The 23223-nt window shown below is 49.4% G+C and overlaps 1 protein-coding gene across 2 annotated transcripts in view; it reads right to left on the bottom strand.

Moving 5' to 3' along the window:
* Positions 1-23223, bottom strand: part of LOC138801673 (integrin alpha-X-like) — a 125182-nt gene that overhangs the window by 5303 nt on the left and 96656 nt on the right. For both annotated transcript variants that reach the window (XM_069984729.1, XM_069984728.1), the window contains exons 17-23: positions 14781-14944; positions 10770-10874; positions 10065-10138; positions 8695-8836; positions 2902-2997; positions 2033-2112; positions 1868-1951 (exon numbers count right to left, since the gene is read on the bottom strand). In XM_069984729.1, the coding sequence (XP_069840830.1) occupies positions 1868-1951; positions 2033-2112; positions 2902-2997; positions 8695-8836; positions 10065-10138; positions 10770-10874; positions 14781-14944 (745 nt within the window). The remainder of the gene's footprint in view (positions 1-1867; positions 1952-2032; positions 2113-2901; positions 2998-8694; positions 8837-10064; positions 10139-10769; positions 10875-14780; positions 14945-23223) is intronic.

Raw genomic sequence — 23223 nt, 5'->3', positions numbered from 1 at the left:
GAAACATGGCTGGTCAGATGGATCCAGATCTCGGTGGAGAAACATGGCCGGTTAGATGGATCATGATCTCTATGGAAAAACACGGCCGGTCAGATGGATCCAGATCTCTGTGGAGAAAAGTCTTCTGGTCACATGAATTCAGGTCACCATGGAGAAACATTGCTGGTTAGATCACTGTGGAAAAACATCGCCGATCAGATGGATCGAAATCTCTGTGGAGTACATGGTCTTATCAGATTCATCCAGATCTCTGTTGTGAAACATGGTCAAGTCAAAAGGATCCAGGTCTATATGGAAAAACATGTCCTGGTTGGATGGATTTCGATCTCTGTTGAGAAACATGGCTGTTCAGATGGATCCAGATCAACGTGGGGAAAAATCTTATGGTCCTATGTGTCCAGATATATGTGGAGAAACATGTTATATCAGATGGGTTCAGATCCCTGAAGAAAAATCTTCTGGGCAGCTGGATCCAGAGGTCTGTGGAGAAACATGGCTGGCTGATGGATCTAGATATTTGTGGGGAAAAGCCTTCTGGTCAGATGGTTCCAGATCTCTGTTGAGAAACATTTACTGAGTAGATGGATCCAGATCTCTGTTGAGAAACATTTACTGAGTAGATGGATCCAGATCTCAGTAAAGAAACACGGACGGTCAGATATATCCTGCTATTTCTGGAGAAACATGTCAGGTCAGATGGTTCTAGATTTCTGTAAAGAAACATGGCCGATCACATGGATCTAGATCTCTGTGACACCATAGTGTTTGGTTCAGAGTAAGCAGCAGGGATCCATAAAGAGGGAGAGTGTTTTCTTGTCCTTCCACAGGTATCAGAGAATCCAGGACATTTGGATAGTAAAGCTCATCTACTCATATGGAAACCACGTTCATCCCTTTGGCAGAAGGAAACTGTCAGCAGGACAATGAACCACTCACAAGGCTTCTATAGTAATGGATTGGCTCAAGGAACATGGCGGTGTGCTTTCCCTACACCCCCCGGCCTTCACAGTCCCCATTTCAGGACCAACAACTAAAGAACATTGAGAAGTCATCCTGTCCACATGGGCCGATATCCATCCCCTAGTAGCATCTCAGCCACCGAGAACTGCTGCAGTATCAAGGAGGTCGTCTCTCACACGCCACAGATGTCTCTGATCTACAGAAGGGTTTATGGGCGCTCTCACATACGCCACAGATGTCTCTGATCTACAGAAGGGTTTATGGGCGCTCTCACATACAGCACAGATGTCTCTGATCTACGGAAGGGGGTGTGAGCGCTCTCACATACAGCACAGATGTCTCGGCTCTATAGGAGGAGGTATGAGCGCTCTCACATACAGCACAGATGTCTCTGATCTACGGAAGGGGGTGTGAGCGCTCTTACATACAGCACAGATGTCTCGGCTCTATAGAAGGAGGTATGAGCGCTCTCACATACACCACAGATGTCTCGGCTCTATAGAAGGGGGTATGAGCGCTCTCACATACAGCACAGATGTCTCGGCTCTATAGAAGGAGGTATGAGCGCTCTCACATACACCACAGACGTCTCGGGCTCTATAGAAGGGGGTATGAGCGCTCTCACATACACCACAGAGGTCTCGGCTCTATAGAAGGGGGTATGAGCGCTCTCACATACAGCACAGATGTCTCTGATCTATAGAAGGAGGTATGAGCGCTCTCACATACAGCACAGATGTCTCGGCTCTATAGAAGGAGGTATGAGCGCTCTCACATACAGCACAGATGTCTCGGCTCTATAGAAGGGGGTATGAGCGCTCTCACATACAGCACAGATGTCTCGGCTCTATAGAAGGGGGTATGAGCGCTCTCACATACAGCACAGACGTCTCGGGTCTTTACTCACCTGGTGATGGTTACGTAGACAGAGTACATCACTTTTATGGTGGCAGAGGAGTTCATGAGATCATTGAGAACTCCACCGTTGTCACTGTAGAGAGACATGAAGAGTTATCTATGGCCAAGAACCTGTCACATCCCATCTGGATCCCATGCAGCTCTGGTCACTTACCTGATCACATTGCCAGTCATAGTTAAGGAGTCTCCCAGATGGGCTGTCCGTGCAACATGGAAACCAACCAAGAAGACGGCCTGAAAGAAATCGGGGAGATAAGACTGAGTGTAGGAGCTACCTGGCTGCTGTAGATCCTGGACGTGGTTACGGCTGTAACAGGGAGACTTCAGGGTGAATGTGTAATGTGAACACTGCCAATGGGGATCGACCAAGAGATTCAGCTGGGGATGAGAGGTGGGCTCTGGAGCATGGTGGAGCCGTATGTATGGAGGCATCTCCTGACCTCACTGTCTGTTACCAGGTTTATATACCAGGACATCCGCACCAGGACCCGGATTCTGAAGAACCTGACTGTATGAGGCCGGGAGGGACCCTGATGTCTATGGGCAGCAGAAGAGCAATGGCGGGAGGGACCCTGATGTCTATGGGCAGCAGAAGAGCAATGGCGGGAGGGACCCTGATGTCTATGGGCAGCAGAAGAGCAATGGCGGGAGGGACCCTGATGTCTATGGGCAGCAGAAGAGCAATGGCGGGAGGGACCCTGATGTCTATGGGCAGCAGAAGAGTAATGGCGGGAGGGACAGAAACTCATTGCAACTCACTACAGTGAGCGCTCACCAGCTGCCACAATGTATACCAGGAGCATCAGACCGCCAGCTGTCTCCTACTGCTTTATGACATGAGGTCTCTCACTGTCAGCAGTCTCCCATATGACATGAGGTCTCTCACTGTCAGCAGTCTCCCATATGACATGAGGTCTCTCACTGTCAGCAGTCTCCCATATGACATGAGGTCTCTCACTGTCAGCAGTCTCCCATATGACATGAGGTCTCTCACTGTCAGCAGTCTCTTGCGCTCTCTCTTACCGTAGTGTTGGGTCTCAGCACAGGTCTGTTCACCCCACAGTTCACCACTCTCTGGTTCTTCTCTGTTGAACAAGTAATTGTCACTCGCTTGTTGCTCTACAAATCAGAAATGTAACAGATAACCAGGTCAATCCAAGGGGAAGAGACACGGGCAGAAAGAGACATACCTCTATAAGACTTGCTATACAAGAAGAGAAGGTTGGAGCTACTAAAAATCTCTATATGGGATGCTGCCAATGTCCTTATACCAGAACAAATACCAAACAAGACAGAAAGACAAAGAATGGCGCACCCGCAATATGATAATAAATAAATCTGATATCTTTATTTTCAAAACACATAAACAAAACAGCAAATGGACATACACTTAAAACACCTAAAAACCCAATCCGGGTAAACCATCACAGGGAATACTCGTAATAATATACGTGTCCCTCTAGCCGCAGCCCCAATAGCAAATAAATGTCAGGCCCTGTGTCCTGTCTAAACAATTAAATCGGAGACCCTGACTATTCAAAGTACATATGTCCTAAAGTGCACGTGCTCACAAAAATGACCTAAATTAATCCATAGACAAATAAACAATCATGTATGAAATATCAATACTGAAAATCATGAAAATCCCCCCCAAGAAAGTGACCAAGTGCATAACCTATCCTATCATTTCAAAAAGTCAGGGTCAAAGCCATACAGAATAATCACATATCACCCAGGGCCCCATATCATGGGGCTCCGGTCTGTAACCCTACGCGTATCGTCACCTCACGTGAGGTGACGATACGCATAGGGTTACAGACCGGAGCCCCATCTCAGAGCCCTGGGTGATATGTGATTATTCTGTATGGCTTTGACCCTGACTTTTTGAAATGATAGGATAGGTTATGCACTTGGTCACTTTTTTTGGGGGGGATTTTCATGATTTTCAGTATTGATATTTCATACATGATTGTTTATTTGTCTATGGATCAATTTAGGTCATTTTTGTGAGCACGTGCACTTTAGGACATATGTACTTTGAATAGTCAGGGTCTCCGATTTAATTGTTTAGACAGGACACAGGGCCTGACATTTATTTGCTATTGGGGCTGCGGCTAGAGGGACACGTATATTATTACGAGTATTCCCTGTGATGGTTTACCCGGATTGGGTTTTTAGGTGTTTTTAAGTGTATGTCCATTTGCTGTTTTGTTTATGTGTTTTGAAAATAAAGATATCAGATTTATTTATTATCATATTGCGGGTGCGCCATTCTTTGTCTTTCTGTCTTGTTTGGTATATACCTCTATAAGAGACACTACAGTATGATAAGAGACTGACATACCTCTATAAGAGACACTCTGCGATAAGAGACTGCCATACCTCTGCAGTGTCCCAGAACAGGCCCTCTTATCCTCACACTTTTACTATGACCAGCTATGTTCTGGAAAGCTATGGTTCACTGCAAACTGCGTGTATTGTGTCACCCCCTGCAGTATTCAGATCTGCTATTCCATTCATTTATTGTATGTATATTCAGATATCAGTGCCAAATAGTATTATGTCACCCCCCCAGTGTTCAAGTATGGTACTTCTCATGTATATTTCACTGTATGTGCCTAATGGTGTGATGATGCAATGGCTGGATGTCACGTGACTGCCCCTGCTTCCATGGTAACTCCAATGGCCATCGAGCTTTGGCTGGGGGTTACCATGGGACTTCCTGTTCTACCTCAGTCTAGTCTTGTCCTCCACCTTCAGGGAGACAAGTATGTCTGTCCTCTCTCCCTGCTAAGAGAGAGGCCTCTGTGTGCTCTGCTGCTCCAGTCCACTGGCTGTGTTCCTGTCTCAAGTCTCAAGATTCTCATCTGGGTGTCGATTCTTCAGTCATTCTTCAGTTCCTCTCATCATCATCTTCTCTAATCATCAACAGCAAGTATTTCATTCAAGTCTCATTCCACCCAGCATCTCAACTTCAGTTTCACTACTACTCCCATCATCCAGCACGCTACTCTCACAGCCTATTGCAGCATCACCCATTACTCTGCTTTATTCAAGTCTGCCTTATACCCGGTTGCATCTGGAGAGACTGTTGCTACTAGTTACCACCGTTATAATGAATATACAACCACCGTTGTTTCTGAACCTTGGCATTGGTGTGATAATTGGTGCCCTGACTAAGGACAACGAAGAATCGCACGCCCAGTATTCCCGCATTGTCAGGAGCCTGGTTTCCAGCTGTAGCACCCTCATGCCTTCACCGTGACAACCCTGTGCCCTACAGCTGCCCCGGTTCCTGCCTGTTAGCAACATCTACACTGCGGAGTGGCCTCTAGGGGCCAGGGCATCGCATTTTTGGCGTCACGAACAGGATACAAACTGCATTGTGCCCGCTCCAACTATTCCCTAGAGGCGCACTACGATCCCCAGAAAGACTTTGCTATATCACCATGGGGGTAATCAAGGCGCTCAGGGCCCTAGACGGTACAAAAGATGGCCGCCGTTTTCTTCAGTTTCTAACTGCGCCATACCCCGGAAAGGAGGGGCTTAACCGCCTTGCTGCCAAAGCGCGGGAATCGCCCGGCGCCATAGACTTTGCATTGACTGCTCCTGATTGGCTGCCTGTGCCAGATGACGTCACTGTTGCCGGGCAGACTACAGGGCCGGGACTTCAGCCCCTGCGCTCCGCCTCCTCCCAGGTCCTCAAGGCCGCGCCAGAGCGTGACAAGATGGCGACCCCCGAGGAGTGCATCTGTACTGCAGCTGCTCCATTAGTGCCAGAGTGGCCTGAAAGCCTACCGGAGCTGGACCCGGCCTGTCTCCTAGCACCGCTCCCTCCGGGCAGTCACTCCAGCTGTGGCTCCTCCGCGTCAGAGGACGCAGGTTCTACCCGGACCTCCTGCAGTGCCTTACCCGGATTATGCCCCGCTCTGGGGACACCCCTACACCCCATACCTGGAGTCCAATGCTGCATCCGAGCGACTCTTTATTCGGAATCTCGGACGACCCAGGCCAGGCTCAGCCCCTCTGGAGAGAAGAAGGGGCACCGTCACCAAATTTGATAAAAAACAGGGTTACGGCTTGGTGATGGACTCCTACACCGGTCTCCTCGTACTGGTTTACCGCCGGGCTGTCATGAGAGACTATCAGTCGGGTTATCTGAATAACCTCACCCCCGGGGAGATTGTACAGTATACTCTTGTGGGGTCCCCGAAAGGTCCCTGGGCGGATGCTGTTACCAGGCCTAAGAAGGCTGTACAGAGGCCCTTTCTGCCAACTCCTTCGGAGGATTGGGATGAGGACTGGCAAGACTTCAAGCCCCTAGGCTCTCTAAAGGCTACTTCCAGAGCTGCGGATTTCACTACTACTGAAGCCACCTCCACGGCTCCCATTATTTCCCCCATCTCCACGGTCACCCCTAGTATCGTGGTCACTACTACCTCTAGCGATACTTCTGCTCCAGGGCTTCCGCTACCCGTGGCAGAAGCAGAAGAAAACTGCTGGGGGCCTCTCTGCCTCCTATTAGGCTCCAGGTTGGAACTGAGCCCATGAGGCTTAAACGGTTTTCCTTTTCAGTTTTGTTTGCTTTGTGAAGTTTGCAACGTTTAGGGTTCGCACCTGGTCCTCCTGACCAAGCTCCCTGTACTAACCAGCTATGTGCTGATCCCAGAGCCTTTACATGGACGATGTTCTATGTTGCCTAAAGAGACTCTACCAAACAGAGACACTTATCCAGTTCTTCCTAAAGCACCTTTCATGATTATGTGATTGTCAGAGGTTTATTATTGTATTTCAGTATTGCACTTCAGTAGGTAAAAGTCTATTTTCATATCAGAGTCTTATATATATTTCCTTCCTCTGAGTAAGCAGAAAGGTCATTTAGATAGTCTCAGAGTAAAGTGTGTCTCTTGAAAAAGTCTATCTTCTCACAGAGTATATTCTCGTATCAGAGTCAGATATTTTCCTCCTCCTCTGAGTAAAGAAGTCAGTATATATCTATAGCCTCAGAGAAAGTCTATTTTCTAAAGCGTGTATTTTTCAGAAGGATCTTCTATTTTCTCCATGCATAGTATTATTGTATCCACTATATTTGTAACTGGAAAGAGTAGTCGAGCCAGTTTTTCACCAGATTTCTCCAGATTATTGAGCCAATTCTCCTCAGGACCTCGCAGTGTTTGTTGCCTTTTGTATTTCCCTTCCTTTTGTTTCCAGTGTCTGTTCACCTCTGTCTGGTCCCAACACAGTACTTGTTACACATAGTCATACTTAACCTTCACACTTGTCCATACATATTGCACCTTGGATACCTTTTTGTGTGTTTGGCCTATTGAGTAATTGTGGTGTATGATTGACCGGTATGTAAGGGGCCCCCATGTATGTTTGCGTTTATTATTTTGTTCTTTTCTCTTTCAGGTGTCCAAGTCACTTGACACAGACACCCAAGGCAGTACACAACTCTTCACAGTTCTCTTTTTCCAGTGGGGTAACGTATTTCATTGGAAACCTACTGTCTAACTTGCTGGAATATTGAGGGTCCCCCGCCAGCAGTTAAGTTGTCCTGACTTACATGTCAGATGGTTCACGCACTAACTACCTGTAACCAGAGTACATTAGGCACCCCTAGGTGAAGTCCTGCCACTAGGGTTTTTATTTCTCTTGTCACCTGTGCCTTGAGCGTGGGAAACACACATCTACCTACTCACTTAGACTAACATTCCTTCCTCTTGTCTTGTTGTCCTGGTCCTCTATGTTCATTCGGCCACATCTACCTCAGCTTGTGGTTCAGCCGAGGTGAGCTCATTTCTACTAGGGAGGTATGCAGTGTCCCAGAACAGGTCCTCTTATCCTCACACTTTTACTATGACCAGCTATGTTCTGGAAAGCTATGGTTCACTGCAAACTGCATGTATTGTGTCACCCCCTGCAGTATTCAGATCTGCTATTCCATTCATTTATTGTATGTATATTCAGGTATCAGTGCCAAATGGTATTATGTCGCCCCCCAGTGTTCAAGTATGGTACTTCTCATGTATATTTCACTGTATATGCCTAATGGTGTGATGATGCAATGGCTGGATGTCACGTGACTGCCCCTGCTTCCATGGTAACTCCAATGGTCATCGAGCTTTGGCTGGGGTTACCATGTGACTTCCTGTGCTACCTCAGTCTATCTCCTACCCCAGAGGGGATAGGTTGTGTGTCTGTCCTCTCTCCCTGCTAAGAGAGAGGCCTGCGTGTGCTCTGCTGCTCCAGTCCACTGGCTGTGTTCCTGTCTCAAGTCTCAAGATTCTCATCTGGGTGTCGATTCTTCAGTCATTCTTCAGTTCCTCTCATCATCATCTCCTCAAATCATCAACAGCAAGTATTCAATTCAAGTCTCATTCCACCCAGCATCTCAACTTCAGTATCACTACAACTCCCATCATTCAGCACGCTAATCTCACAGCCTATTGCAGCATCACCCATTACTCTGCTTTATCCAAGTCTGCCTTATACCCGGTTGCATCTGGAGAGACTGTTACTACTAGTTACCACCGTTATAATAAATATACAACTACCGTTGTTTCTGAACCTTGGCATTGGTGTGATCATTGGTGCCCTGACTAAGGACAACGAAGAATCGCATGCCCAGTATTCCCGCATGGTCAGGAGCCCGGTTTCCAGTTGTATCACCCTCGTGCCTACACCGTGACAACCTTATACCCTACAGCTGCACCGGTTCCTGCCTGTTAGCACCATCTACACTGCGGAGTGGCCCCTAGGGGCCAGGGCATCGCACCTCTATAAGAGACACTCTGCGATAAGAGACTGACATACCTCTATAAGAGACACTCTACGATAAGAGAGGTCTGGGGGGAAGGGAATGAGGACACGAGTGTTGGAGGATTCATCCCCGGTATTGGTCACGGATACTGTTAGATTCACGTCCAGAGATGATCCGACCACCAGCTGCTGGAGACTGCAAGAGAGACCAGAGACTGTCACCATGTAGTGAGGATAGGACAGAGAGAGACCAGAGACTGTCACCATGTAGTGAGGATAGGACAGAGAGAGACCAGAGACTGTCACCATGTAGGTAGAATAGGACAGAGAGAGACCAGAGACTGTCACCATGTAGGTAGGATAGGACCGAGAGAGACCAGAGACTGTCACCATGTAGGTAGGATAGGACAGAGAGAGGGTGCCTTGTGTAATCTCACTAATACTGGAGGACAATATGCTGTAAAGATTGAGAGTCTCACCTTACCGCCACTCCTGTGTACACAGTGTGGAGGGGCGGGTAGGGGGCAATACAGTGTGGAGGGGCGGGTAGGAGATGGTACAATGTGGGGGGCGGATAGGGGGCAGTACAGTCTGGAGGGGAGGGTAGGAGATGGTACAGTGTGGGGGGCGGGTAGGGGGCAGTACAGTGTGGGGGGCGGGTAGGGGATGGTACAGTGTGAAGGGGCGGGTAGGAGGTGGTACAGTGTGGAGGGGCGGGTAGGAGGTGGTACAGTGTGGAGGGGCGGGTAGGAGGTGGTACAGTGTATAGGGATGGGTAGGGGTCAGTACAGTGTGAAGGGGTGGATAGGAGACGGTACAGTGTGGAGAGGCGGGTAGGGGGCAGTACAGTGTGGGGGCGGGTAAGAGGGGGTACACTGTGGAGGGGAGGGTGGGAGATGGTAGTGTGGAGAGGCGGGTAAGAGGGAGTACAGTGTGGGGGGCGGGTAGGGGATGGTACAGTGTGAAGAGGCGGGTAGGGGGTGGTACAGTGTGGGGGGTGGGTAGGGGGTGGTACAGTGTGGGGGGGCGGGTAGGGGGTGGTACAGTGTGGGGGGTGGGTAGGGGGTAGTACAGTGGGGGGTGGGTAGGGGGTAGTACAGTGTGGAGGGGCGGGTAGGGGATAGTACAGTGTGGAGGGGCAGGTAAGAGGGGGTACAGTGTAGAGGGGTGGGTAGGTGGCGGTACAGTGTGCAGAGCCATTCACTTCTATGGCGTCATACATTCACCTGTACGTATTAGGGACGCAGGATCCGTAGCTTTGGCTAGGACTACAGATGTGGCTTTGGAGATGGAATCCACCCATTGAAGTGTATGGCAAGGGAATAAATATGGCGCCGATTCTTCCTGAACAATTCACGGACGTCAGACAGATCATCACCCTCTATGACAGGTGATGAGCAGGGGAGTCAGCGCCGCCCTCTTACCCGCTGAAGGAGAGACTCATCCGCAGATTGTCCACACACTTCACCCGTCCACCACAGTTCCTCTCAAACGGGATCTACAGAGGGAAACACAGAGAAATCTGATCCCAAACCATGTGACCTCCATCATACAGCACCACCTATCCCTCCCGAGTGTCACCACCATCATACAGCACCACCTATCCCTCCCGAGTGTCACCACCATCATACAGCACCACCTATCCCTCCCGAGTGTCACCACCATCATACAGCACCACCTATCCCTCCCGAGTGTCACCACCATCATACAGCACCACCTATCCCTCCCGAGTGTCACCACCATCATACAGCACCACCTATCCCTCCCGAGTGTCACCACCATCATACAGCACCACCTATCCCTCCCGAGTGTCACCACCATCATACAGCACCACCTATCCCTCCTGAGTGTCACCACCATCATACAGCTCCACCTATCCCTTCCGAGTGTCACCACCATCATACAGCACCCCCTATCCCTCCCGAGTGTCACCACCATCATACAGCACCCCCTATCCCTTCCGAGTGTCACCACCATCATACCGCACCACCTATCCCTCCCGAGTGTCACCACCATCATACAGCTCCACCTATCCCTCCCGAGTGTCACCACCATCATACAGCTCCACCTTTCCTTCCTGAGTGTCACCACCATCATACAGCACTACCTATCTCGACCAGACATCATACCTCTCCTTTGTAACTGGTTATGGAGTCCTCACTTAGAATAGGATTTCCAGTTAGTAAAAAATTGAGACTGATGCTGAGAGGGACTACAGTGTCCTCCACACACTCCTGAGGAGGGAAGAGGAGAAAACCGATGAGAAAACCTATAGCATTATAGTAGCAGATCATCTCCAGATAAGCCTCATACACCGCCCTCATACACTATCCTCATACACTGCCCTCATACACCGCCCTCATACACCGCCCTCATACACTATCCTCATACACCGCCCTCATACACCGCCCTCATACACTATCCTCATACACGGCCCTCATACACTATCCTCATACACCGCCCTCATACACTATCCTCATACACCGCCCTCATACACTATCCTCATACACTATCCTCATACACCGCCCTCATACACTATCCTCTTACACTATCCTCATACACCGCCCTCATACACTATCCTCATACACCGCCCTCATACACTATCCTCATACACCGCCCTCATACACCGCCCTCATACACCACCCTCATACACTATCCTCATACACTATCCTCATACACCGCCCTCATACACTATCCTCATACACCGCCCTCATACACTATCCTCATACACCGCCCTCATACACCGCCCTCATACACCACCCTCATACACTGTCCTCATACACCACCCTCATACACTATCCTCATACACCGCCCTCATACACTATCCTCATACACCGCCCTCATACACTATCCTCATACACCGCCCTCATACACTATCCTCATACACCGCCCTCATACACTATCCTCATACACCGCCCTCATACACTATCCTCATACACCATCCTCATACACTATCCTCATACACTATCCTCATACACTATCCTCATACACCGCCCTCATACACTGTCCTCATACACCGCCCTCATACACTATCCTTATACACCGCCCTCATACACTATCCTCTGTAGGGATCTTCCCGGGGGATGGTGTGTTTGGACACAGTTCACAACAGACTTGGCTTTATAAAACAGGAGCTTTGCGTTTATTTGTATCATAAACCGTCCAGCAAACAGAAATACAGCAACACCGCGCTTTTAAAAACAAAACAAACAAAAAGGTCTTGCCCGTCTGAGCACTTACTAAACATGCAGGTCACCTGTCTGACACTAGGATAAGCACCATCGCTGGGTGTGAATAGGCTTCAGCAGCGGCTGTATTCCCAGCTCCCACCACACAGGCTGAGAGCCTCCCCTGCACACTGAGCACACCTTTTGCCTTCTCAGGATGCCTTCACACCTACCGTATCACAGCAGAAAATCCGCTGCGGATCCGCAGCGGATTTGACAGTGCGTACTTAATGCTGTGTTCATTCATTAAGTTAAATCTGCTGCGGATCCGCAGCGGATTTTGTCCTGCGATACGGTAGGTGTGAAGGCATCCTCAGGCTGATTAGGATCAGAGCTCACCTGATCCCAAAACCCACACTGGATCGAGGGGGAGGGAATGGCAGATCCCACTATCAACCTATCCGCCATTCCAGTAAATCCAGGCCCGGAAAATTAAATAAGGACTCAGCAGCATATCACTGCTGAGCAACCTACCTCTTCCGGACTTACCATCTCACGTTATGTATCAGCCTAGGTGAGATGTACACCCCCTCGAACACTTTACCATTGACATGTCTACACCTCATACACTGCCCTTATACACTATACTCATACACTATCCTCATACACTGCCCTCATACACCGCCCTCATACACTATCCTCATACACTATCCTCATACACTGCCCTCATACACCGCCCTCATACACTATCCTCATACACTATCCTCATACACTGCCCTCATACACTGCCCTCATACACTATCCTCATACACTGCCCTCATACACTGCCCTTATACACCGCCTTCATACACTATCCTCATACACTGCCCTCATACACAGCCCTCATACACTATCCTCATACACTATCCTCATACACTGCCTCATACACTATCCTCATACACTATCCTCATACACTGCCCTTATACACTATCCTCATACACCGCCCTCATACACTGCCCTCATACACTATCCTCATACACTATCCTCATACACCGCCCTCATACACTATCCTCATACACTGCCCTCATACACTGCCCTCATACACTGCCCTCATACACTGCCCTCATACACCGCCCTCATACACTATCCTCATACACTATCCTCATACACTATCCTCACACACCGCCCTCATACACTATCCTCATACACCGCCCTCATACACTATCCTCATACACCGCCTTCATACACTATCCTCATACACCGCCCTTATACACCACCCTCATACACTATCCTCATACACCGCCCTCATACACCGCCCTCATACACCTCCCTCATACACTGTCCTCACACACTATCCTCACACACCGCCCTCACACACTATCCTCACACAACGCCCTCACACACCGCCCTCACACACTATCCTCATACACTGCCCTCATACACTGCCCTCATACACTATCCTCATACACTATCCTCACACACCGCCCTCATACACTATCCTCATACACCGCCCTCATACACTATCCTCATACACCGCCCTCATACACTATCCTCTTACACCGCCCTTATACACCGCCCTCATACACTATCCTCATACACCGCCCTCATACACTATCCTCATACACCGCCCTCATACACTATCCTCATACACCACCCTCATACACTATCCTCATACACTATCCTCATACACCGCCCTCATACACTATCCTCATACACCTCCCTCATACACTATCCTCATACACCGCCCTTATACACCGCCCTCATACACTATCCTCATACACCGCCCTCATACACTATCCTCATACACTATCCTCATACACCGCCCTCATACACTATCCTCATACACTATCCTCATACACCGCCCTTATACACCGCCCTCATACACTATCCTCATACACCGCCCTCATACACTATCCTCATACACCGCCCTCACACACTGTCCTCATACACCGCCCTCATACACTATCCTCATACACCGCCCTCATACACTATCCTCATACACCGCCCTCATACACTATCCTCATACACCACCCTCATACACTATCCTCATACACTATCCTCATACACCGCCCTCATACACTATCCTCATACACCTCCCTCATACACTATCCTCATACACCGCCCTTATACACCGCCCTCATACACTATCCTCATACACCGCCCTCATACACTATCCTCATACACCGCCCTTATACACCGCCCTCATACACTATCCTCATACACCGCCCTCATACACTATCCTCATACACCGCCCTCATACACTATCCTCATACACCGCCCTTATACACCGCCCTCATACACTATCCTCATACACCGCCCTCATACACTATCCTCATACACCGCCCTCATACGCTATCCTCATACATCGCCCTCATACACTATCCTCATACATCGCCCTCATACACTATCCTCATACACTATCCTCATACACCGCCCTTATACACTATCCTCATACACTATCCTCATACACCGCCCTTATACACTATCCTCATACATCACCCTCATACACTATCCTCATACACTATCCTCATACACCGCCCTTATACACTATCCTCATACACCGCCCTCATACACTATCCTCATACACTATCCTCATACACCGCCCTCATACACTATCCTCATACACCGCCCTCATACACTATCCTCATACACCGCCCTCATACACCGCCCTCATACACTATCCTCATACACCGCCCTCATACACTATCCTCATACACTATCCTCATACACCGCCCTTATACACTATCCTCATACACCGCCCTTATACACTATCCTCATACACCGCCCTCATACACTATCCTCATACACTGCCCTCATACACCGCCCTCATACACTATCCTCATACACTATCCTCATACACTGCCCTCATACACTATCCTCATACACCGCCCTCATACACTATCCTCATACACCGCCCTCATACACTATCCTCATACACTGCCCTCATACACTATCCTCATACATCGCCCTCATACATGTCCCAATGACACTAACAGGCAGGATGATATCGTAGCTGTTGCACTCTTTATTCTTCTTGAGCTCCAGAGATGAATCTATCAGACGAGTGTTGGGTTTTTGATTGATAGAAAAGACGGCACGAGACTGGGTGCGTCCGGCGTCCAACTGCAGGGAGTACTGCGCCGAGGCCGAGGTCCCACCTGGAAGAGAAGGAGAAGGAGTCCTCACACGGATATCGCCATGTCTCCAGCATCTGCTGTCTACTGGACAGGCGCCATCTAGTGTCCCTCTGCTGTTACCGTCCCTCCTCAGTAGCAGTGATGCATTCTGGGATAAAGACCCCATTACCTCACACTGCTGAGGTATACACCCTGACCCCATATCATTCCCTCTCCTATAGTGGGTCCTGTACTGGTCCCTAATCCTGACCCCATATCATTCCCTCTCCTATAGTGGGTCCTGTACTGGTCTCCCCTAATCCTGACCCCATATCATTCCCTCTCCTATAGTGGGTCCTGTACTGGTCTCCCCTAATCCTGACCCCATATCATTCCCTCTCCTATAGTGGGTCCTGTACTGGTTTCCCCTAATCCTGACCCCATATCATCCCCTCTCCTATAGTGGGTCCTGTACTGGTCTCTTATCCTGACCCCATATCATTCCCTCTCCTATAGTGGGTCCTGTACTGGTCCCTAATCCTGACCCCATATCATCCCCTCTCCTATAGTGGGTCCTGTACTGGTCTCCCCTAATCCTGACCCCATATCATTCCCTCTCCTATAGTGGGTCCTGTACTGGTCTCCCCTAATCCTGACCCCATATCATCCCCTCTCCTATAGTGGGTCCTGTACTGGTCCCTAATCCTGACCCCATATCATTCCCTCTCCTATAGTGGGTCCTGTACTGGTCTCCCCTAATCCTGACCCCATATCATTCCCTCTCCTATAGTGGGTCCTGTACTGGTCTCCCCTAATCCTGACCCCATATCATTCCCTCTCCTATAGTGGGTCCTGTACTGGTCTCCCCTAATCCTGACCCCATATCATTCCCTCTCCTATAGTGGGTCCTGTACTGGTCCCTAATCCTGACCCCATATCATTCCCTCTCCTATAGTGGGTCCTGTACTGGTCTCCCCTAATCCTGACCCCATATCATTCCCTCTCCTATAGTGGGTCCTGTACTGGTTTTCCCTAATCCTGACCCCATATCATTCCCTCTCCTATAGTGGGTCCTGTACTGGTCTCCCCTAATCCTGACCCCATATCATTCCCTCTCCTATAGTGGGTCCTGTACTGGTCTCCCCTAATCCTGACCCCATATCATTCCCTCTCCTATAGTGGGTCCTGTACTGGTCCCTAATCCTGACCCCATATCATTCCCTCTCCTATAGTGGGTCCTGTACTGGTCTCCCCTAATCCTGACCCCATATCATTCCCTCTCCTATAGTGGGTCCTGTACTGGTCTCCCCTAATCCTGACCCCATATCATTCCCTCTCCTATAGTGGGTCCTGTACTGGTCTCTTATCCTGACCCCATATCATTCCCTCTCCTATAGTGGGTCCTGTACTGGTCCCTAATCCTGACCCCATATCATTCCCTCTCCTATAGTGGGTCCTGTACTGGTCTCCCCTAATCCTGACCCCATATTATTCCCTCTCCTATAGTGGGTCCTGTACTGGTCTCCCCTAATCCTGACCCCATATCATTCCCTCTCCTATAGTGGGTCCTGTACTGGTCTCCCCTAATCCTGACCCCATATCATTCCCTCTCCTATAGTGGGTCTTGTACTGGTCTCCCCTAATCCTGACCCCATATCATCCCCTCTCCTATAGTGGGTCCTGTACTGGTCCCTAATCCTGACCCCATATCATTCCCTCTCCTATAGTGGGTCCTGTACTGGTCCCTAATCCTGACCCCATATCATTCCCTCTCCTATAGTGGGTCCTGTACTGGTCTCTTATCCTGACCCCATCATCACAGCCTATTGCAGCATCACCCATTACCCTGCCTTATTCAAGTCTGCCTTATACCCGGTTGCATCAGGAGAGACTGTTGCTACAAGTTACCACTTGTAGCAACAACCACTAGAGCCTGACTTCCGCCATCACCGCAACTCCGGCCATCCACATAGCTGTGCCCATCGGATCCACTGCTCTCTCCCTCTCATCACCGCTGCTCACTGGCCCGCCTACGACCGCTGCGCTCCTGTCCTCTGGATTCAGCCTGCAGCCCCGGCACCTCAGCAGCAAGTATACCTCTTAAAGGCACAGTACCCTTGATTCTACCACCATGTCCACAGCTCACAGTAGTGACTCTGATGACTCGGGCAGCCCGCCCGCATCGTCTGCTGATCTCCTCGCTCAAGCAGCAAGGGTCCCTGCTGCTGGTCCTGCACCCATGATTACTGCCGCAGTGCCATTCTTTATCGGGCCTTTCAACCTCCCGAGCTATAAAGGGGAACCCCACACTCTAGCTGCCTTCAGAGAAAAGATTGCACGCACTCTTGAACTTGTCTCACTCTCTCCCACTCAGCAGGTGCAGTTGCTGCTAGGACAACTCGAAGGCCCCGCCGCCGAGGAGGTACGGTCATGGCTACTGAGAGTCTGACGTGCAGCAAATCCTTGACCGCCTGAGCAGGGAATTTAAGGTACAGTCACCCACAGAGGTCCGCCTCAAGTTCTACGATCGACGCCAGAAGCCAGGTGAGACTCTCAGAGACTATGCACTTGCACTCCAATCTGCCTACCGGGCCCTACGACAAGTCAACACCATAGACCCATCAGCCGCTGAAGGCATAATTACTGATCGCTTTATAGAAGGAGTGGACTCCAGGCTCATCCAAAGCCAACTACGCATCTTAGCCTCCCAAAACCCCAACATGTCTTTCCTGGACTTTAAGACCCTGGCCCTACGGGTGGTGGGGACTGACAGTCCCTGTGCTGGCTGTATTCCAGCCCCAAGTCACTCAGACCTGGCTTCTGGGGTGGCACCTACTCCTCCAGCCTCACCTGCGGCTCCACCTGTCCAGGCTATTCAAGCTTCACAGATTCCCACGTTTGCTAGCCCTCAAGTTACTCCTGATCTCCTCATCCAAGTGGTTGGTTCCCTCTGCCTAGCCATCAAGAAACTGAAAGGGGCCTCCCCCACATCGTTCTGCGAGTCATCTATCAGCCAGGCCCTGTCCCTAGACTTTCGCCCTGAGCGCCCAAGTCCTGACAGGACTCCGCCCCAAAGACTTATGACCCGTGAACGACCCTACTGTGGCCATTGTAGGCAACATGGACATCACCGTTCCCAGTGTTTTCAGTTAAACGGGCTACCCCTGGGTCTGAGGGCCAACACTCAGGAGGTAGAACCCCAGGCCAGCAGGAATCCCAATGGTTCTCAAGGTTCCTTTTGCAATGCCCGCATATAACTCTCTGGATAGACAATGTGCCCCTTGAAGCCCTTGTGGACACGGGTTCCCAGGTCACTACTATTCCCAGACGGATTTTCGAGGAACATTGGGACCTGAGAGTATTAGGCCGGTTCATAAGTACAGACTTAAGTTAATTGCTAGCGATGGCCGACCCATCTCACAACTAGGCTACTGGGAGCCTACTATCTGCATTGGTAACCGCGAGTTACCCCGCCAAGGTGTCATTGTCACTGAGGTTCAGGGAGATAGTGGTGTTACTGTCATGTCATGTCAGTCAGTACTGTCAATGTCATTTGTCATATCTTTGCTGAACTGTTAGATGCCTTGCATGCCTCTTTGTCTCATGCCTCTCCCCACTACAGGCAAGCTGTCCAGAAGACCATCACCGCTCAGCAGAAGTTTGTCAATCATCGGGGAGAAATCTGCAGTGTCCGCACTAGGGACACCTGTCCGATTACAATCCCAGCTAATAGTGAGGCCCTCATCTGGTGCCAGGTTCGCCCAGCCCTAGACAATGCCGACTATGAAGCTCTGCTGGACTCTGCTTACACCCTCACCATGGTTGACCACTACTCCAAGTGGATAGTCGTAGTGCCTGTCAGGGACCTGACCGCTAGGACTACAGCCATTACCTTCTACAAGGAATACGTGAAACACTATGGCTGCCCAGAGTCCCTACTGACAGACCGCGGTCCGGCCTTCGAGTCTCAACTTTTCCATGAACTGTGCACTCACCATGAGTGTAAGAAGCTGCGTACCATGGCCTATCACCCCCAAGGAAATGGCCTCTGCGAAAAGATCAACCAGGTTTTCATCAATATGCTAAGGACAACTTCAGTGGCAAAACGGGTCGAATGGCCTCACCTGTTGGATGAGCTGGGGGAAATCTACAATAACACCATTCATTGCTCTACCGGCTACTCCCCTTTCTATTTGATGTTTGGGCTCCAAGGTCAGCTTCCTCAAGACTGCGCCCTAGGAGTTCAAGTTCCTGACACTCTTAACCCTCTGCCTGACACTGACTGGGTCCAGGAGCATCAGAGGAGGATTCAGGATGCCCGACAGATTGTTGATAAAAAAATGGGAGAAGCCCACCAGCGCCAGGAGGATGCCTACAACCAGAGGGCGAATGCCGCACCACTAACAGTGGGGGATAAAGTTTGGCTTAAGAAGTATCACCGTTCTCATAAACTGGAGAGTCTTTGGGAAACTGAACCCTATCTCCTCAATTCCTTATCCAGAGACTGATGTATACAAGGTCAAAAAGCCGGGCCTAGCCCCCCAAACTGTGCATCGAAACAGGATAAAACGCTGCACGAGAGAGGATCTGAAGGGCCTCCTAGCACCTTATCCGGAACCTGTTCAGGCACCTCTGCCTGCCCCAGAGGCTCCATCTAAACCGCCCTCTCTCGAGGATATGTTCCGAACTGAGCCGTTCCTCATACACATTGGCTATCAGGGGATTCCCATGAGCGTCCCAGTCATCCCTCATCCTACAGTTCCACATCCGACAGCTCCTCCTCCTCAACCAGCTGCCGTGGCTGATCACCAACCTGTGCCAGAGCAAGCTGCTGATGAAAATGTCCTTACGCTGAGACGGTCTGAGCGCTCAACTCGAGGAACACCACCAGTTTGCTATAGAGAACAAACCCCTTGACTGTTCATATGACTGTTCTGTTTTAGCTTTGGACAAGTTATCTGCAACGTTTAAGGTTCGTACCTGGTCCTCCTGACCAAGCTTCCCTGTTCATCACCCAGCTATGTGCTGAAAGGACACTCAGTTGTTCAAAGTTCTTCAGTGCCTGTCCCAGAGCCTTTCATATGGACGATGGTCTACATTGCTAGAAAGAGACTCTACCACACAGAGACACTTACCCAGTTCTTCCTAAAGCACTTTCATGATTATGTGATTGTCAGAAGTTTATTATTGCACTACAGTAGTCAAAAGGTTATTTTCATACCAGAGTCATATATATATTTTTTTTTCTTCTGAGTAAGCAGAAAAGTCATTTTGTCTTTGTGAAAAAGTTTATCTTCTCACAGCGTATATTTTCATGCCAAAGTCAGATATTTTTCTTCTCCTCTGAGTAAGAAGTTAGTGTCATGATCGCGCCTGAAAAGGCATCAGTGCTATACTCTGTTCCAAAGATTCGACCTGTGCGCCAAAGACTGCGCTTTTGGCATTAGGTCCGTGCCTGGTTTTCTTATGTTCTTTGCTTATGTCTTTTGTAATACAGTCCTTGTTTTCTTAGTTCTCCCTGCACTTTCCTTGCTGTGGTCTGTTCACTGATTTTGTCTGCTGTGTTGTGATTGACAGGTCTCTTCTCCTCTGGCTTTCGGTTTTCTCTTGTGTGTTTCTCCTATTCTACCTATCAGCTTGGAGTCCGGGACTTCTGTTCCCATATACCTGTGCCCCTCGCTCCACTCTGTGCTCTTGTCTGTTCTGCTAGATCCTGCCTTTGTGATATTGTCTGTATTCTTGGTTTCCTGATCCCTTGCTTGTTTATTGCCTTCTTTGTCTTTTGGTTCAGTGTTCTCCTTAGTCCTCAGTTCTTCTTGCTTCATCTCTGGCTTTGGCTCCACTGTTCTGGCTTTGGCTTCACCGTTACCTGGTTGCATCTCTGGCTTTCGTCCTCTGTTCGTTTGGTCCCCTGTTCCTTGCTGCCTTCTTGGTCCTGTCCCTCTGTGGTACTTTGCTTTGTCTTATGTCATTGTACCTTGTTCGTCTGTACTGTGTCTTGTCTGTGTTCACACTTATTTGAGTGCAGGGATCGTCGCCCAGTTGCGGACTGGTTGTTTAGGACCTGCACTGCAAATAGGTAGGGAGAGTGTGGGGGATCTTAGCTATAGGGCACACTTGTCTTGTGTGTCTTTGTCCCAGGGGCCCTAACAGTTAGTTTATGTATCTATAGCCTCAGAGAAAGTCTATTTTCTAAAGAGTATATTTTCCAAAGAGTGTATTTCCCCAAAAGGGTATAATATTTCCTTCGTATATTGTATTATTGTGTTCTCCACTGGAAAGATTCCTTGAGCCAGTGTTCTCCAGGACCTCACAGCGTTTTGTTCTTCATGTTTCCCTTCCTTGTGTCTCCATTGTTTGTTCATCCCTGTTTTGTCCCAACACACAGTAGTTGCTACACAGTCACACTCAACACTAACATTTGTTTATACATACTGCACCTTGGATACCTTTTCGTGTGTTTGGCCTCTGGAGTACTTGTGTTGTATGATTGATTGGTATGTATGGAGGCCTCTGAATGAGTGGTTGCTTTTATTATTTTCTTCTTTTCCTCCTCTAGGTGTCCAAGTCATTTCACACAGACACCCAAGGCAGTACACAGGTCTTCACGTGTTCTCTCCCACCAGGGTAACGTATTTCATTCAAAACCTACCGTCCAAACTGACTGGAATTTTGAGGGTCACCCGCCAGCAGTTAAGTAGTCCTGACTTCCATGTCAGATGGTCCACGCGCTAACTACCTGTAACCAGAGTACGTTAGGCATCCCTAGGTGAAGTCCTGCCACTAGGGTTTTCTTTCTCTTCATAGATTCTCTTCTCACCTGTGCCTTGAGCATGGGAAACACACGCCTACATATTCACTCACACTCCCATTCCTTCCTCTTGTCTTGTTGTCTTGGTCCTTTATGTTCCTTCATCCACATTTACCTAAACTTGTGATTTGCCGAGGTCGGCTCATTATTAGTGGGGAGGTATGCAGTGTCCCAGAACAGAGTATTTATTTGTCTCTTCATCTCTGCACCTTTATTATAGCCAGTTGTTAGGACTCGAGCTATGCGTTTGGCTCGGCGTCCTTAGCAGCCAGACTGCATGTCAGGTTTTGCTCTGCTCTGCTATTCATGGTTGTAGTAGTGGCCAGTATTCACTCCCTGACAGATCAGCATAGGTGTAGTGAGTTCACTAATCAATGACTGAAAGCTGACTCCCTAGTCAGCTGTCAGTATCTGGGCAGGACCTGGAGCCTCAGCCCCAATCACGCCTTGGGGGCTGGGACTACAGGTCCCATAAGTATAATCCCCTGTCTCAGTATCTTGCCTGCGATAGAGCCTAGCACTCCTAGTGTTTCTTGACCTCGCATTTTCCCTGACTTAGATATTCCTGTTTACCCGACCTTTTGGCTTGTATTTTGACTATCCCTTAGACACGTTTTTGTACCTCGCCGCTAGACTGTTGCTGACCCGGAATTCTGACCTCGCTCTTGTTGTGTGTGTCTGTCTTGTTTTGTTTCGTGTTGCACCCTAGCAGTACAGGGACTGCCGTCCAGTTGTCCGTTTGCCACCTAGGGCATCTGGGGCAAGTAGGTAGGGCCAGTGGGGCGGGTGCCAGCTTTAGGGCTCACCTGTCCTTGTGTCTCCCTGTCCCTATCCTGACATTATCGCAAGCCCATATCAAAGCTGCTCTTTACGGTTCGGCATGAGTACTGATAAATCGGTTGCCGACCGCCTGGACGAGATAGCTACCCAGCTCCAGGGGATAGCCGGTTTGGTATCTCAGCTATCCAACTGGGTTGACTCTCTAACTCTGACTGCCCCCCAGTCATTAGTACTACCTGTCTCGGTATCTCCACCAGTCCAGCTAGTCTCCCACAAACCTAAAATATTGTTGCCTGACCGTTTTAGCGGTAATCATGACAGGTTTCGGTCATTTAGGGAATCCTGCAACCTGTATTTTAGGTTTAATCCTTTCTCTGGTGATGCAGAGAGGGTAGCAGTTGTTGTCTCTCTTACAGGGGGCACCTCAGGATTGGGCTTTGTCCCTACCCTCCAAGGCCCCTGAATGGAACTCTGTGGAGACGTTTTTTGAATCCCTAGGACAGGTGTATGATGACCCTAACCAGGTCGCCCTAGTGGAGTCACATTTACTATCTATACAGCAGGGTCGTCGCACGGCCAAGGAGTATTGCACCGATTTCAGACAGTGGAGTGCTTTGATTGGTTGGGCAGATGCTCCCTTAAAGACGCTTTTCCGGCAGGGTTTGTCAGAGGCAGTGAAGGATGCTCTGGTACCTGACACCCTTAGTGATTTTATGGCCCTATCTGTTCC

The sequence above is a fragment of the Dendropsophus ebraccatus genome, chromosome 9 (assembly GCF_027789765.1).
Source record: "Dendropsophus ebraccatus isolate aDenEbr1 chromosome 9, aDenEbr1.pat, whole genome shotgun sequence".
NCBI lineage: Eukaryota > Metazoa > Chordata > Amphibia > Anura > Hylidae > Dendropsophus > Dendropsophus ebraccatus.
Note: the sequence above shows the minus strand (reverse complement) of the source record. Positions and strands in the feature narration are given on the sequence as shown.